The sequence below is a fragment of the Tachysurus vachellii genome, chromosome 25, assembly GCF_030014155.1.
Source record: "Tachysurus vachellii isolate PV-2020 chromosome 25, HZAU_Pvac_v1, whole genome shotgun sequence".
NCBI classification, from domain to species: Eukaryota; Metazoa; Chordata; class Actinopteri; order Siluriformes; family Bagridae; genus Tachysurus; species Tachysurus vachellii.
The window spans coordinates 11,074,241-11,088,067 of NC_083484.1; the positions used below are offsets into that span (position 1 = coordinate 11,074,241).

At 40.8% G+C, this 13,827-nt stretch overlaps 2 protein-coding genes across 3 annotated transcripts in view; one reads left to right on the forward strand and one right to left on the reverse strand.

The window, feature by feature from the left end:
* invs (inversin) overlaps positions 1-7,283 on the forward strand; it is a 43,816-nt gene extending 36,533 nt beyond the window's left edge. For both annotated transcript variants that reach the window (XM_060861268.1, XM_060861269.1), the window contains exons 17-19: positions 2,730-2,935; positions 3,845-3,952; positions 4,681-7,283. In XM_060861268.1, the coding sequence (XP_060717251.1) occupies positions 2,730-2,935; positions 3,845-3,952; positions 4,681-4,790 (424 nt within the window). In that variant the 3' untranslated portion in view covers positions 4,791-7,283. The remainder of the gene's footprint in view (positions 1-2,729; positions 2,936-3,844; positions 3,953-4,680) is intronic.
* A 12-nt stretch (positions 7,284-7,295) lies between these two features.
* The window catches only part of tex10 (testis expressed 10), a 31,718-nt gene continuing 25,186 nt past the window's right edge, over positions 7,296-13,827 (reverse strand). Inside the window, exons 13-16 of the mRNA XM_060861270.1 lie at positions 11,507-11,587; positions 11,249-11,418; positions 8,842-9,052; positions 7,296-7,524 (exon numbers count right to left, since the gene is read on the reverse strand). Coding sequence (XP_060717253.1) covers positions 7,414-7,524; positions 8,842-9,052; positions 11,249-11,418; positions 11,507-11,587 — 573 coding nt within the window. The 3' untranslated portion in view covers positions 7,296-7,413. The remainder of the gene's footprint in view (positions 7,525-8,841; positions 9,053-11,248; positions 11,419-11,506; positions 11,588-13,827) is intronic.

Below are 13,827 nucleotides of genomic sequence, written 5' to 3' on the forward strand. Positions count from 1 at the left end.
TAATTGTAAGCAGGATGACTGAATGATCATAATCAATGTCAAACCGACCAAAACAATCAATTTCAGTGGGGGTTGAATAATTTTGAACACAACTGTATATATATATATATATACTGCAGGGGGGCACGGTGGCTTAGTGGTTAGCACGTTCACCTCACACCTCCAGGGTTGGGGTTCGATTCCCGCCTCCGCCTTGTGTGTGTGGAGTTTGCATGTTCTCCCCGTGCCTCGGGGGTTTCCTCCGGGTACTCCGGTTTCCTCCCCCGGTCCAAAGACAAGCATGGTAGGTTGATTGGCATCTCTGGAAAAATTGTCCCTAGTGTGTGATTGCGTGAGTGAATGAGTGTGTGTGTGTGTGCCCTGCGATGGGTTGGCACTCCGTCCAGGGTGTATCCTGCCTTGATGCCCAATGACGCCTGAGATAGGCACAGGCTCCCCCCGTGACAGAGGTAGTTCCCCGAGGTAGTTCGGATAAGCGGTAGAAGATGAATGAATGAATGTATACTGCAGCTGTGGCATCTAGCGATATGCTAACTTCTCCGAGTCGAAACGACATAGCAGCAGAAATAATAATAAAATAAATATAAATATAATTTTTCCGCTTTCACATTTCTGCACTGTATAGGAGATAATAACATTCACATTACATTTATAATATTTATAACATACAGATGTTAGCGAATCTCTAATATGATCGGTCACAAATATCGTAATATCATAACATAGAGACATAATAAAGGCTTATAATAGACCATATTTTTAAAGCGCTCATTTTTATTATGGGACAACCAATCACAGTCTTCAAAAGAACGTGTCATAGCTAGCAACGGGTTAAGCCCCGCCTCCTCTCTACGATAAACATTGTTGTATTTTCCTTGCTCAGAGTTGCTCTGAGATCATGAATCACTCTTAAGATATGATTCCTGAATCACTCTTAAGATATGATTCCTAGTTCTAAATTTTAAAGCTAATTTTGATTATCAGGAAAAAAATAATATACTGAAATGAGGTAATCTAAATATAATGTGTAATGTTGCTGTATGACCGTTTGGATGTTTTGGATGTTTTGTCCTCTTTTCTTTTGTCTGCTTCAGACTTTACTTTCAAATCTCTCCATATTTTACCAACTCGTGTCTGTCATGTAAACTGTTTGAAACTATTAAGTTGACTGAATATATCATGGAACTACTTCAGCCAAAGAAGATCTCAGAAAGTTCTCAGGGTTTTAAAACTGAAAGTCTTGACAATCAACAAAGCCAAGCTTGTCTATGGAGAACCTCATGATCTCCTTCTACTCCTCCTTGTCTCAGCAGATCCCTATATACCCATTCAGGATGTTATACCTTTATTCCACAAAGTGAGACTTGATTGAGCGTTGATTCTTGATTGAGTATTTAGTTCTCTAAGATGTTCGATAAATATCCAGTCCTGCTCATGTCATTTTAACTGCTTGATTTGATCTTGCTGATCTCCTGAAACAGTACAGTCCATCTGAAGCAGGCTGGTTGTTAGTTGGAGGATCAGTCACAGGTCAGCCAGTGGAAGGTGTCTTTCTTACATTGCCTCTACACTCCAGAAAATGTCAGGAATGCCGGCTCAGTAGGTGCCAGATTATACAACAGTTAGTTACAGACCACTAATTCGATGGATAAGTGGCGGTGATGTGATGTATGACAGCACAGGGATATTTCACTGTTTGTATCACGCCATGTGTATGTGTTTGCTAATTAAAAAAATTTGAATTAGTCAGTTTCATTGAAACTGTTGCTACGCTTACTGTGTGCTGGCTGTCTGTCTGTCTGTCTGTCTGTCTGTCTGTCTTTGTGTTGGCATGGCAACATCCGAAGCTCTATCCAGCTGGAGCTTTTCTTTCGGATGTATTCTCACTGCAGAAAGTCAGAAAATTATTTGGTCATGTTGTGTCTAAAATGTCAGTGAGATATATTATATATATATATTCCTTCCTCCCTTCCTTCCTTCCTCTTTTCCTTCCTTCCTCACTTCCTTCCTTCCTCTTTTCCTTCCTCTCTCTCTTCCTATCTTCCTCTTTTCCTTCCTCCCTCTCTTCCTTTCGTCCCTCCTTCCTTCCTCCCTCTCTCCCTTCCTTCCCTCCTTCCTTCCTCCCTCTCTTCCTTCCTTCCTCCCTCTCTTCCTTTCTTCCCTCCTTCCTTCCTCCCTCTCTTCCTTCCTTCCTTCCCTCCTTCCTTCCTCCCTCTCTTCCTTCCTCCCTCTCTTCCTTCCCTCCTTCCTTCCTCCCTCTCTTCCTTCCTTCCCTCCTTCCTTCCTCCCTCTCTTCCTTCCTTCCCTCCTTCCTTAATCCCTCTCTTCCTTCCTTCCCTCCTCCCTTCCTCCCTCTCTTCCTTCCTCCCTCCTTCCTTCCGCCCTCTCTTCCTTCCCTCCTTCCTTCCTTCCCTCTCTTCCTTCCTTCCCTCTCTTCCTTCCTTCCTTCCTTCCTTCCCTCCCTTCCCTGCTTCCCTTCCCTTCCCATCCCTTCCCTTCCCTTTCCTTTTCCCTTTCCTTTTCCTTTTCCTTTTCCTTTTCCTTTTCCTTTCCTTTCCCTTCCTTTCCTTTTTCCTTTTCCTTTCCTGACTGACTGACTGACTGACTGACTGACTGAGAACATTACAACACATACATTTTGGTGTTGTTTGTATATTCCCTCTTTTAGAATGTGCCTAAGATCAGTTTTAACACGATGTCTATTTATTCCCCCAAACGCTGTTGTCTAGGTTCTGCATTCGGAGACGTCTAAAAGAACTGCTGTGTGGTAGAATTAAAAGGCCTGAGCCTGCTGAAGTCACTGCTCTTCTGATTCAGTTTTTATGGGAGCGACCAGTCCACATGGATAACACTCGGGAGAAAGTCCTTTCTAAAGCACAGTCACCTCCCGCTAAAGCTGCAGCAAAGAAAAGCTCAGTGCTACAAAGTATTTATGGTGAGTGGAAGAATAAAAGAAAAGTCTATAAAACATTAATTGAATTATGTTATACTATGAATGGTAGCATTGATGGTTTGGCTAAAGACCAGCTGGATGTAAAGAATCCGTAATTTCAGGCTCTGTGGTAAAACAATGCTATTACAATTTTAGTTGTGGAAGGACGTTTGTAACACGGGTTGTGCATCATCCACAAAAGCTTTCACACTTCTAAATCTGTTAATGAAATAAATGAATTTTTAGCTTGATTTGAAGTTTTCTGTTTTTTTTAATCGCTGTGTAAATTGTGGTGACATAAATCTAATTATTTTTCTGAAACTGACATTTGAGCCCTGCTTTATTGCTCATAAGACACAATGCTACACTTCAACATTTTAATAAATAACCTCTCTCGCTTGATGCACTTTCAATATCAATACGGACATTTTAGGTGCAGTTTAATTCCTTTAAAGACGCACCATAAATAGCAGCCCAGGTGTCATCATTTTAGGCGACATTCCTCCGTTTCATAATCTCACACACGCTTTCATATCATGAGATAAGCTGCAGTTTCGACCCGGTGTAACGCACCCGACCTTCAAAGACATGAACAGGTGATGATGGCTGAGCAAGGTAGAGAGAGACACACACATACACACTTACACACTGACACACTCATGCACACCTCCCTGACAGTTGTGCTGCTTTGAAAAGTTCAACGCTGTCAGGTGGAATGTCGAGCTGTCTCCTTGTGCACACACACACACACACACACCGCATTCTGCAACTCTGCCTCTCAGTCACATTGGACACACACTCCTGCAGCCTAAATATGAACCTTGTCCGTTCATCACTGTACAGCATCACGTGTCATTGTGTAAGTGCGTTTGTTAAAAAAAATGTAATCAGAAATGTATACTTTCTTTATAGGAGGAGCCCAAGCCAAAAGGGGGCGCTCTGTGAGAGCTGTGTCTGCCCTCAACACACACAGCCAGAGTCAACTACTGCACGACTTGTCGCTTAAGCCCACCAAACAATGTAAGTGCAAAATAAACACACAACAATGTGTATTAAAAATAAAAAAAATTTTAAAATTTTACATTACAAATGGCAAATTCATCTAGCAGTGCAGTGAAATTTCCACAGATAAAAATCAGCTTCTTGCTTCTTTTTTTACACACACACACACACACACACACACACACACACACACAGTATGTGATAGTTGACACACATTATTTTTGACACACATAGTTATTGACAGCTTCAGTTAAGAAAACAGTGATAATTATTTTCTTTATATTTTCTTTAAAAGCCAAATACAGTATATTCTAAGTTTATCACTTTAGACGGGATCACAGTCTTGGCTGAATTGGGGACTATATACACACTCCTAGAAACAAAAGTTACCCATCTGTACCACCAGGGATTCATTTTGAACCCCTGGGAAGGTGAATATGATGTTATATAATTTACTTAAATGCCTTAAAAGCTTTAGAAGTACAGCATAGTTTCTTAAGGGCCAATGATGTACCTTTAGAATATCTTCAAATATATTATATTTATGTTTCTAGGAGAAAGGTTCTGAATATTAAAGGTATATGGTGTATATATTCACTCGGTGGTACAGGCCAAGCGACAAGTAAAAGCTTGGTCACTTTATTTGTGAGTGCAGGAGACATTATCTGTAACAGGATCTGAAGAACGTTTGCGTTAAAATGGCCGTGTTTTGTGTTAACTTGTGGTGCATGTGTGTGTTTCCTCAGTGAGTGGTGTGGAGTGTGTGCACTTACTGGACTCTCTGAATCAAGCAAAGCAGTATTCTTATCACCTGCGTCCTCAGAGTGCCAGCAGCCAGAGTAGAACCAAGAACTGAGACAATCTCAGCGTACGCTCTAGTTCATAACCGATGACTGGACCATAGACACTAAACAGCTTTATTGAGTCAAACCAACAGACAGAAAACTCTCTCACACACACACACACACACACACACACACACACACACACACACACACACACACACAGTCGTTTGCTTACTTATATATGTTCTGCCTGGAAACTGACAGGGTTCTGGAACATAAGACACCAGTGAGGTCCTGAAGGATATCATGCCATCCATGTAGGTCAAAGTTTAAACCCACAAACGCTACATATGCATGAGATGACCTTTTATCTTGTCTTCACCTGCTTATGCACCTGTCATACGGGTGGCATACACCTGACATAACAACGCCAACTGCACTGGAGTGCTAATATGATGCAATCTAGATACAAGTGTAAGATTTTCGGTTGTGTCGGTTTCTTTGTCCTACAAGATGCTTTGATTTGTCATAATTGTTTCTGTGTTGAACCTGTAATGCTGTGTTCACACATACAGTGTGAGACTCGCAACGATAAACCGACCAGAGATTGTTCATTTAAGATAAGAGCAACAGTAACCGTTGGCGACTAGGTGTGGGCATGTCCAGTGATTATGCAAAGTTTATGCAAATATGGAGCGGCTTCTTTCAGCGACTAACGGTGAGATTGAAGACATGATCAGTGACAAAGAGCACACGCTGCTTCTCCTTCCTCTTATATGATATGATGCAGATATACACTGCTGAATTTTATACAAAAACACTAAAACTCCCTCCAGAATGTTTCATTATAGCAGCAAGAAAACTGATTTGTTGTAAAGTGGAATGCAAGTAGCACCACCTACTGACATTTTCATCTTTATATTGTTATTACTATGGCAACCAGAAATCGTTGTTGTGTGAACGTAGCTTTAGGATCTTGTAAAATGTGTCATGTGACTGATGCGTCTATATACAGAGGGGTGACAAATTAAAGGAAAAAGTGTAAAGCCTGTAAAAGCTCTTCCTTTTCTTTATGTGCTGCGTTCAACTTTACATAAATGCACACGATTAGCCGCAACAGGGAACGTTACAGAAGCTGCGATTATTCTTAAAGTCGTTGGATTGCATACACTGATCAGTTCAAAGGCTTGGTACAAATCAGGTCAAATCCTGGTGGGCGTGGTCTCATCCATGGTGACTCCGCCCCATCCACAGGGTATGAGATCTGGTTTGATGAGGAACGGAAATTTAACCAGGCTGCCCCTGTTGGGTCCTATAACGAGACCCTTAGTCGAAAACTGCTCAGTTGTATTCTGGCTAAATTCTGAGTGTGGAGTTTGCATGGTCTCCCTGTGCTTCGGGGGTTTCCTCCAGGTACTCCTGTTTCCTCCCCTTCTCCAAAGACATGCGTTGTAGGCTGATTGTCATTTATAAATTGTCTGTAGTGTGTAAACTATTGTGTATGTGTGTGATTGTGCTCTTTGATGAGTAGGCACCATGTCCAGGGGTCCACTGGAATAGACTCCAGGCTCCCCACAACACTGTGTAAGAAAACTGTACAGAAAATTGATGGACAATCTTCAGCCACTTGATCTCCACATAACTAAACACTTATGGGACATTTTGGAGCTATGTTTAACACAGTGCTCTGTCAAACCCCAAATGCAAAATCCACACTCATAGTAACCGAGCATTCACAGATTAAAGGGCAGTGACAGCTCGGTGGTTAAGGTGCCGGACTAGTGATTAGAAGGTTGTGAGTTCAAATCCCAGATCAATTGAGATAAATCAGGGCATCAGTATTATCACCAATATTTTGACACTAATTCTAACTTTTTTTGGCTTTAATTTGTCCCCCTTTTGTATGCATGTATTACATATTCTAAATAATTCTCTATAAACTGTAGATAGAATAGAATGTATACTCCAGCTATGCATTCACGTTTGTATCAACTGCCGTTATTTATTCTACAGCTCTGGTGTGATACATACAGCTTTGTAAAATCTTTTTATACTGTTGACATTTCACTGTTGTCAGAATGCTGAAAGATGTCTCACCATGCACGTTTTTGTAAGTCGTGCTGCACAGCAGCTGCCAGTGTTTTAACTTTAGGCTTCCACCACAAAGACCTCCGGGGCTTTAGGGTTAAGCTGAGAAATGCGTTAATTACAGGAGTAAATGAAAGGCCTGCAATGTCAGACTGCAGCCACAGGCTGAATTCCTCACTAACAGATGTGCCCGATTCTCTGAGTTATCAATTTCCAAATAGTTTTGATGTTTCCATTTGGTCGTAAACAAAATTCAGTAGTCTTCTTGTAGCAATTACTGAATTTTTTTTTTTTTTTTACCAAATCACTGCAGTTTGAAGACTTCTGATCATCAGTAATGAAGAACTCATGGTACGTCGGTTGTCGAGTGGTTGCTAAGCAGGCATCATTAGCACTTTCCTTGTGTATCTCTATTGTATCCATTATGTGTAAACATGACTTTATTGTTGTGCTAATAAACAGAACGAAATCAAGAACACTAAGATTCATTAATTATCCCAACATGTTTATTTTTCCTCGTAGACTATAAAAAGCGACATTTGCAAACATAGAAAGACGAAGAGGTCGAAACGAAAGCAGAGAGAAGACGGAGCTAGGCTCAGGAGGTTAATAGATATCCCTCATGGCCATGTTGGCACGGTGACTCGAAAGCGTCACACTGTAGCAGTAGAGGAGGTCCGTTAGCCACTGCTCTCGAGTCTCGCCGCCATGGTAGCGCTGTGAAAACACACACACACACACACACAGAGCAGCAAGTGGATTACATTCAGATTTTAATGGTTGAACCTTACAATTCATTCATTTTTTATGCACATGCAACACCGCTAACTATTATACATATATAACATTCACAAGTAACAGCAGTTACTACACAGACACACAACAGACAAACTACTAACAAAATGAGTGACGTGTTTCTTGTTAATAAGCACAGTTCCCAAATTTGGAGAATAATGAGCAGAGAAAGAAAACAATATAATTTTGGTTAAAATGAATAACATTCACTATGTAGACACGTCACTTTCACAGCCAAAATTGTGTTCATCAAACTGACGCACCAGTGTTGAAGCACACAAATGTACAGGATGTCTCTGTATTCTGTAACATTAGTTTCTCTAATGTTTCCCTAAGAGGCACAAACTTGTTCCAACATGACAATACCCACGTGCACAAAGCGAGCTCCAGGAAGACATGATTGCCAAGATTAAAGCAGAAGAACTTGAGTTTCCTTACACCTTTGGGATAAACTGGGGATGGGGTAGCCTAGTGGTTATGGTGTTGACCCTAACCATTTGAAGGCTGTAAGTTCAAATCCCAGGTCCACCAAGCTGCCACTGCTTGGCCCCTGAGCAAGGCCCTTAACCCTGAATTGCTCAGTTGTATAAAAGTCGCTCTGAATAAGAGCGTCAGCCGGATGCCTTAAACGTAATGTGAATATAACTGAAACGTTGACTGAATCCCAGGCCTTCTCGCCAAGCATCACTGCCTGTCTTCACTAATATTCTTGTGGCTGAATGAACACACATGCCCAAAGCCAAAATTCTAAAAGTGTAAAAGTGGGCTACACTGTGGAAGGGGATGTTCAACAAGAACATATGGGTGTGATGCTCAGGTGTCCAGATATTGGATTTATAACTGCAGGTAGTCTCTGAGGTGTGGATCATTTCAGATGGACCAGTAGAATTGCACCAATTCGCATCGATTAACCATAGCCTTAAGTTAGAACACGAACACCTGAGTTGATATAACGTCTGCTGAAAACTAAACTACTTGCTCATTTTAACGATCCGTTTAACCAGCTCATTTGAAACAGTGGATCATTAAAGAAAAAAGTCGACTGGTGCAACTTCGACTGGTGCGACTGGCACTTTCATTTTTACTAAAAGCCAAACAATGCTAAAAGTATTTAAACATGGCCTCCACAATCAGTAATTTAATGTTCTTCTGCTCGATCACCCAGAAGGTTACTCAAACTCTGCATGTTAGTCGTTTCATGCGCAGAACAGGGTTTGCATCTGTGATGGTCAGGCTTACCGTCAGGTCCTGGATGATGGTCTGCAGCAAGGCACCGTTGGCGGCTACCTGATTACGGAGCTGTGTGTGTTGCAGGAGCAGGGAGAGGATCTGTGCTAGCAGGGGAAGCTCCTCCTTGCACAAGTCACGCACACGTAGAGACTGCAGAACCAGACGCAAAAGACGTGGCACTGCGCTCAGCGCTGCAAAACAGGCCTCCCATACCGCGTCCCTGTGGGGCAGACAGATGAGTGATGTCTAAGAGAGTCCAAAACTATTCAAACATAAAGAGATGAAGAAGAAGCAGCCTTTAATTTAGTCACATATACAAGTTGAAAGTTGGGGTCAGAGCGTGGGGTCAGAGCGTGGGTTCAGCCATGGTACAACATCTCTGGAGCAGAGAGAGGGTTAAGTCCTTAAGGGCTCAACAGTGGCAGTACTTGGTAGTACTGGGGCTTGAACCACCACTATCCCTGAGCAGAGCGTTTGTAATAATAGAGGCCACCTTTAAATACTAGCAAACGGGATACAGTTACCTGTTGCTGGGGCGTAACTTCTTGTGTTATGGCTGTAACTTATCACAAAAACTTCCAAGCATACGAAATACATCTTATTTTATTACAGGAAGAAAACTAGACTAAAAGCTAAAATAGAAAGTTTAAAATACAAAAAATTAGAATGAAAAAATATTAACAGGAAAATACAAAAAACTTGTACTTGTAGGGGGTGTGGCCTCACAGGATCACCGTACTCATTCTACATTCCTATATTTTACTCTAATGCATTTTTAGCCAGAATTTGGTTTTCCAGAATTCTTAAAGCCTCTAATTTAAGTGTCTACTTTCTTATGAGCCTTTAAGGAACCACTGTAACGTTTGACATATCAAAGACATTCAGTGCTGAACATGAGCACTACAAAACAGGCACAAAATCCATTTTTGGCCCTCGGTAAAGAGAGTTGAAAGGGTTAAAAGAATGATAAAGGTATCACAGTAAAACATGCACACTCTCAACACCCTTTTGTAAATATCAGCTTTATTCTAGGTTTATAATTTACTGACTCTATGCTGATCTTACACTGTATAACATGACACTATGCTAGTTTTTGCGTTTCAGCTATACGTCCCTTCTTTATCTGTACATACTGTAACGCTATACGTCCCTTCTTTATCTGTACATACTGTAACATTATACGTCCCTTCTTTATCTGTACATACTATAACGCTATACGTCCCTTCTTTATCTGTACATACTATAACGCTATACGTCCCTTCTTTATCTGTACATACTGTAACGCTATACGTCCCTTCTTTATCTGTACATACTGTAACGCTATACGTCCCTTCTTTATCTGTACATACTGTAACGCTATACGTCCCTTCTTTATCTGTACATACTGTAACGCTATACGTCCCTTCTTTACCTGTACATACTGTAACGCTATACGTCCCTTCTTTACCTGTACATACTGTAACGCTATACGTCCCTTCTTTACCTGTACATACTGTAACGCTATACGTCCCTTCTTTATCTGTACATACTATAACTCTATACGTCCCTTCTTTACCTGTACATACTATAACGCTATACGTCCCTTCTTTATCTGTACATACTGTAACGCTATACGTCCCTTCTTTACCTGTACATACTGTAACGCTATACGTCCCTTCTTTACCTGTACATACTGTAACGCTATACGTCCCTTCTTTACCTGTACATACTGTAACGCTATACGTCCCTTCTTTACCTGTACATACTGTAACGCTATACGTCCCTTCTTTACCTGTACATACTGTAACATTATACGTCCCTTCTTTACCTGTACATACTATAACGCTATACGTCCCTTCTTTACCTGTACATACTGTAACGCTATACGTCCCTTCTTTATCTGTACATACTGTAACGCTATACGTCCCTTCTTTATCTGTACATACTGTAACGCTATACGTCCCTTCTTTACCTGTACATACTGTAACGCTATACGTCCCTTCTTTACCTGTACATACTGTAACGCTATACGTCCCTTCTTTATCTGTACATACTGTAACGCTATACGTCCCTTCTTTACCTGTACATACTGTAACGCTATACGTCCCTTCTTTATCTGTACATACTGTAACGCTATACGTCCCTTCTTTACCTGTACATACTGTAACGCTATACGTCCCTTCTTTATCTGTACATACTGTAACGCTATACGTCCCTTCTTTACCTGTACAGCTACATCTGTACTCGACATAAGTTAACACTTCTTAGGCTATTTTTAACTTTCAAACTATAGATGAGAGTCATCAGAGTGTTACACTCCGTAATGTAACTTCCTTTCTTTCCTTCCCCCATTAGTTTTTCCTTTCTTTATTTCCCCCATTAGTTTTTATTATTATATGGTGTTAATTCTCCAGTAGCCTGGTACGCGTGTGTGTACCTCTTGCGGGCACTTTGCTCCAGTTGCAGCAGCAGACTGAGCATGCTCAGACAACAGTCAGCCAAGAAGTGGAGGAGTGTGTCGTTGGGCAGGAGGCTGTGATCCAGCAACCGAGGGATACACCTCAGCAGGGCAGCACACGTGCAGTCCGGCACCACCACCAACCCACACTGGATGTGCACAGAGGAACAATCTGTCAATTCCATCCATACAGTGTTGAGTTATTTTTAAACCCACCATGAGCAGCATTACACTCACCAGGTTCTTGATGACGGCGTTTTGCAAGATTTCAAAACACTGTCCTCGAGAGCCCAACGTCTCCAAACAGTGACATACTTCCTGTAGGCGGAAAGGGTGCAAGTATTCATTTTTAGAAAACCATTTATTTCTAAGGATCCTTTTAACATTTTTTATTGAAAGCTCAATAAAAGCTATACCCAAGTGTTAACCTCCTTGCAGAGGCAACCAGGATTGAGATATCCAGGTATTTAGCAGAATTCATGAGGTCATTAATCTTCACAAGTGATGATTGTGTGCATGAGCAAATAAGATGGATTTTGTTTTCTGGTTATTCGTACACTAATAGTAATCACACCAGTTATATCACTAATATGCAATTTGGCACGCAAACCCGATATTAATGCATTTACTACATTATATAATCATCTACTCTAATTTCTTCAATATTAACGCTTTATGTGGACGAGTTACTGTGAGTGACAGCTGGAAAAGTTGTTATTTGGTGTTTAATACATGATCTGTGCATTGTTTCATTTTTAACCATTTACCACAAACTTGTTTTTTTCTTCATCCCTTAGCTTGTCAAACACGGTAGATATGAGCTTGATAACGTTGCCATACCAGTAAAAACTCCTTATATGTATTGGTGTACAGTTATATGTAGATCGTTCTTTTTAGACTTACAGAAAAGCTTAGATTCTTCAATCCTGTATCAAAAAAATTTGTTTTTGCCAAAATAAAAAGGTTTCTGTTTGAAATAAATAAATAAATATTTATATTTAAATTTATATTTATTTATTTATTTGAAATGTTCCAAATAAAAGTGTTTTTGTTCTAAATTAAACATTGTGGTCTATAATGTATAAAATATGATACAAATTCATAAGTGTGAATCTTTTTTTTCTTTCGTATTTTGTTTACAAGTGTACTAAACACTTCAGTTTCAGAAAAGTAGAATTTACCGTCAATGACATCAGGTTTTTTAGAATTAGTTTGTCTCACTTTTTCTCACCTTGTTATATATTTTTATTTATTTATTTTACATGAGACAACATTAATCCTGAGTGTCCACATACTTATGAGATAAAGAAGGCTTCAAGAACAGAAAGGCCTACAAAGAACAAAAGGCTGTCCTGCACACACACACACACACACACACACGCACACGCATGCACACACACAGGCTTTAAAGTGTTACCTAACTGATAACCATTGGTAATGAATGTTGACGCTGGACAGATTAGCGACGGCTCGTCGTTGTTTCAACTGAAATTTTATGAGCACAAACAATAAATAAGTGTGCGTGTGTATGTGGGTGTGTGTAAGTGTGTGTCGTACGAGCTGAAATCAAATAGTGCTAATAGAATTAGGGTGGATTGGATTAAACAGATGAAGGCAGATGGGAATGTCATTCAGTGCAGGTTATTATCTGACATTAATCAAACTAACCGTGTTACACATTACACACAATTTAGATTGGATACACCTGATTGGCAATAAAGCAGGGAACACCCAGCAGTTATGCGTATACACACACACACGTGCACACTCATACATACACTCACAACCACGCACACACACATGTGCACACTCATACATACACTCACAACCACGCACACACACACACGTGCACACTCATACATACACTCACAACCACGCACACACACATACACTCACAACCACGCACACACACATGTGCACACTCATACATACACTCACAACCACGCACACACACACATGTGCACACTCATACATACACTCACAACCACGCACACACACACACATGTGCACACTCATACATACACTCACAACCACGCACACACATACACACAACCACGCACACACACACAAGTGCACACTCATACATACACACAACCACGCACACACACACGTGCACACTCATACATACACTCACAACCACACACACACATACACACACACACACACACACACACGCACACGCATGCACACACACAGGCTTTAAAGTGTTACCTAACTGATAACCATTGGTAATGAATGTTGACGCTGGACAGATTAGCGACGGCTCGTCGTTGTTTCAACTGAAATTTTATGAGCACAAACAATAAATAAGTGTGCGTGTGTATGTGGGTGTGTGTAAGTGTGTGTCGTACGAGCTGAAATCAAATAGTGCTAATAGAATTAGGGTGGATTGGATTAAACAGATGAAGGCAGATGGGAATGTCATTCAGTGCAGGTTATTATCTGACATTAATCAAACTAACCGTGTTACACATTACACACAATTTAGATTGGATACACCTGATTGGCAATAAAGCAGGGAACACCCAGCAGTTATGCGTATACACACACACACGTGC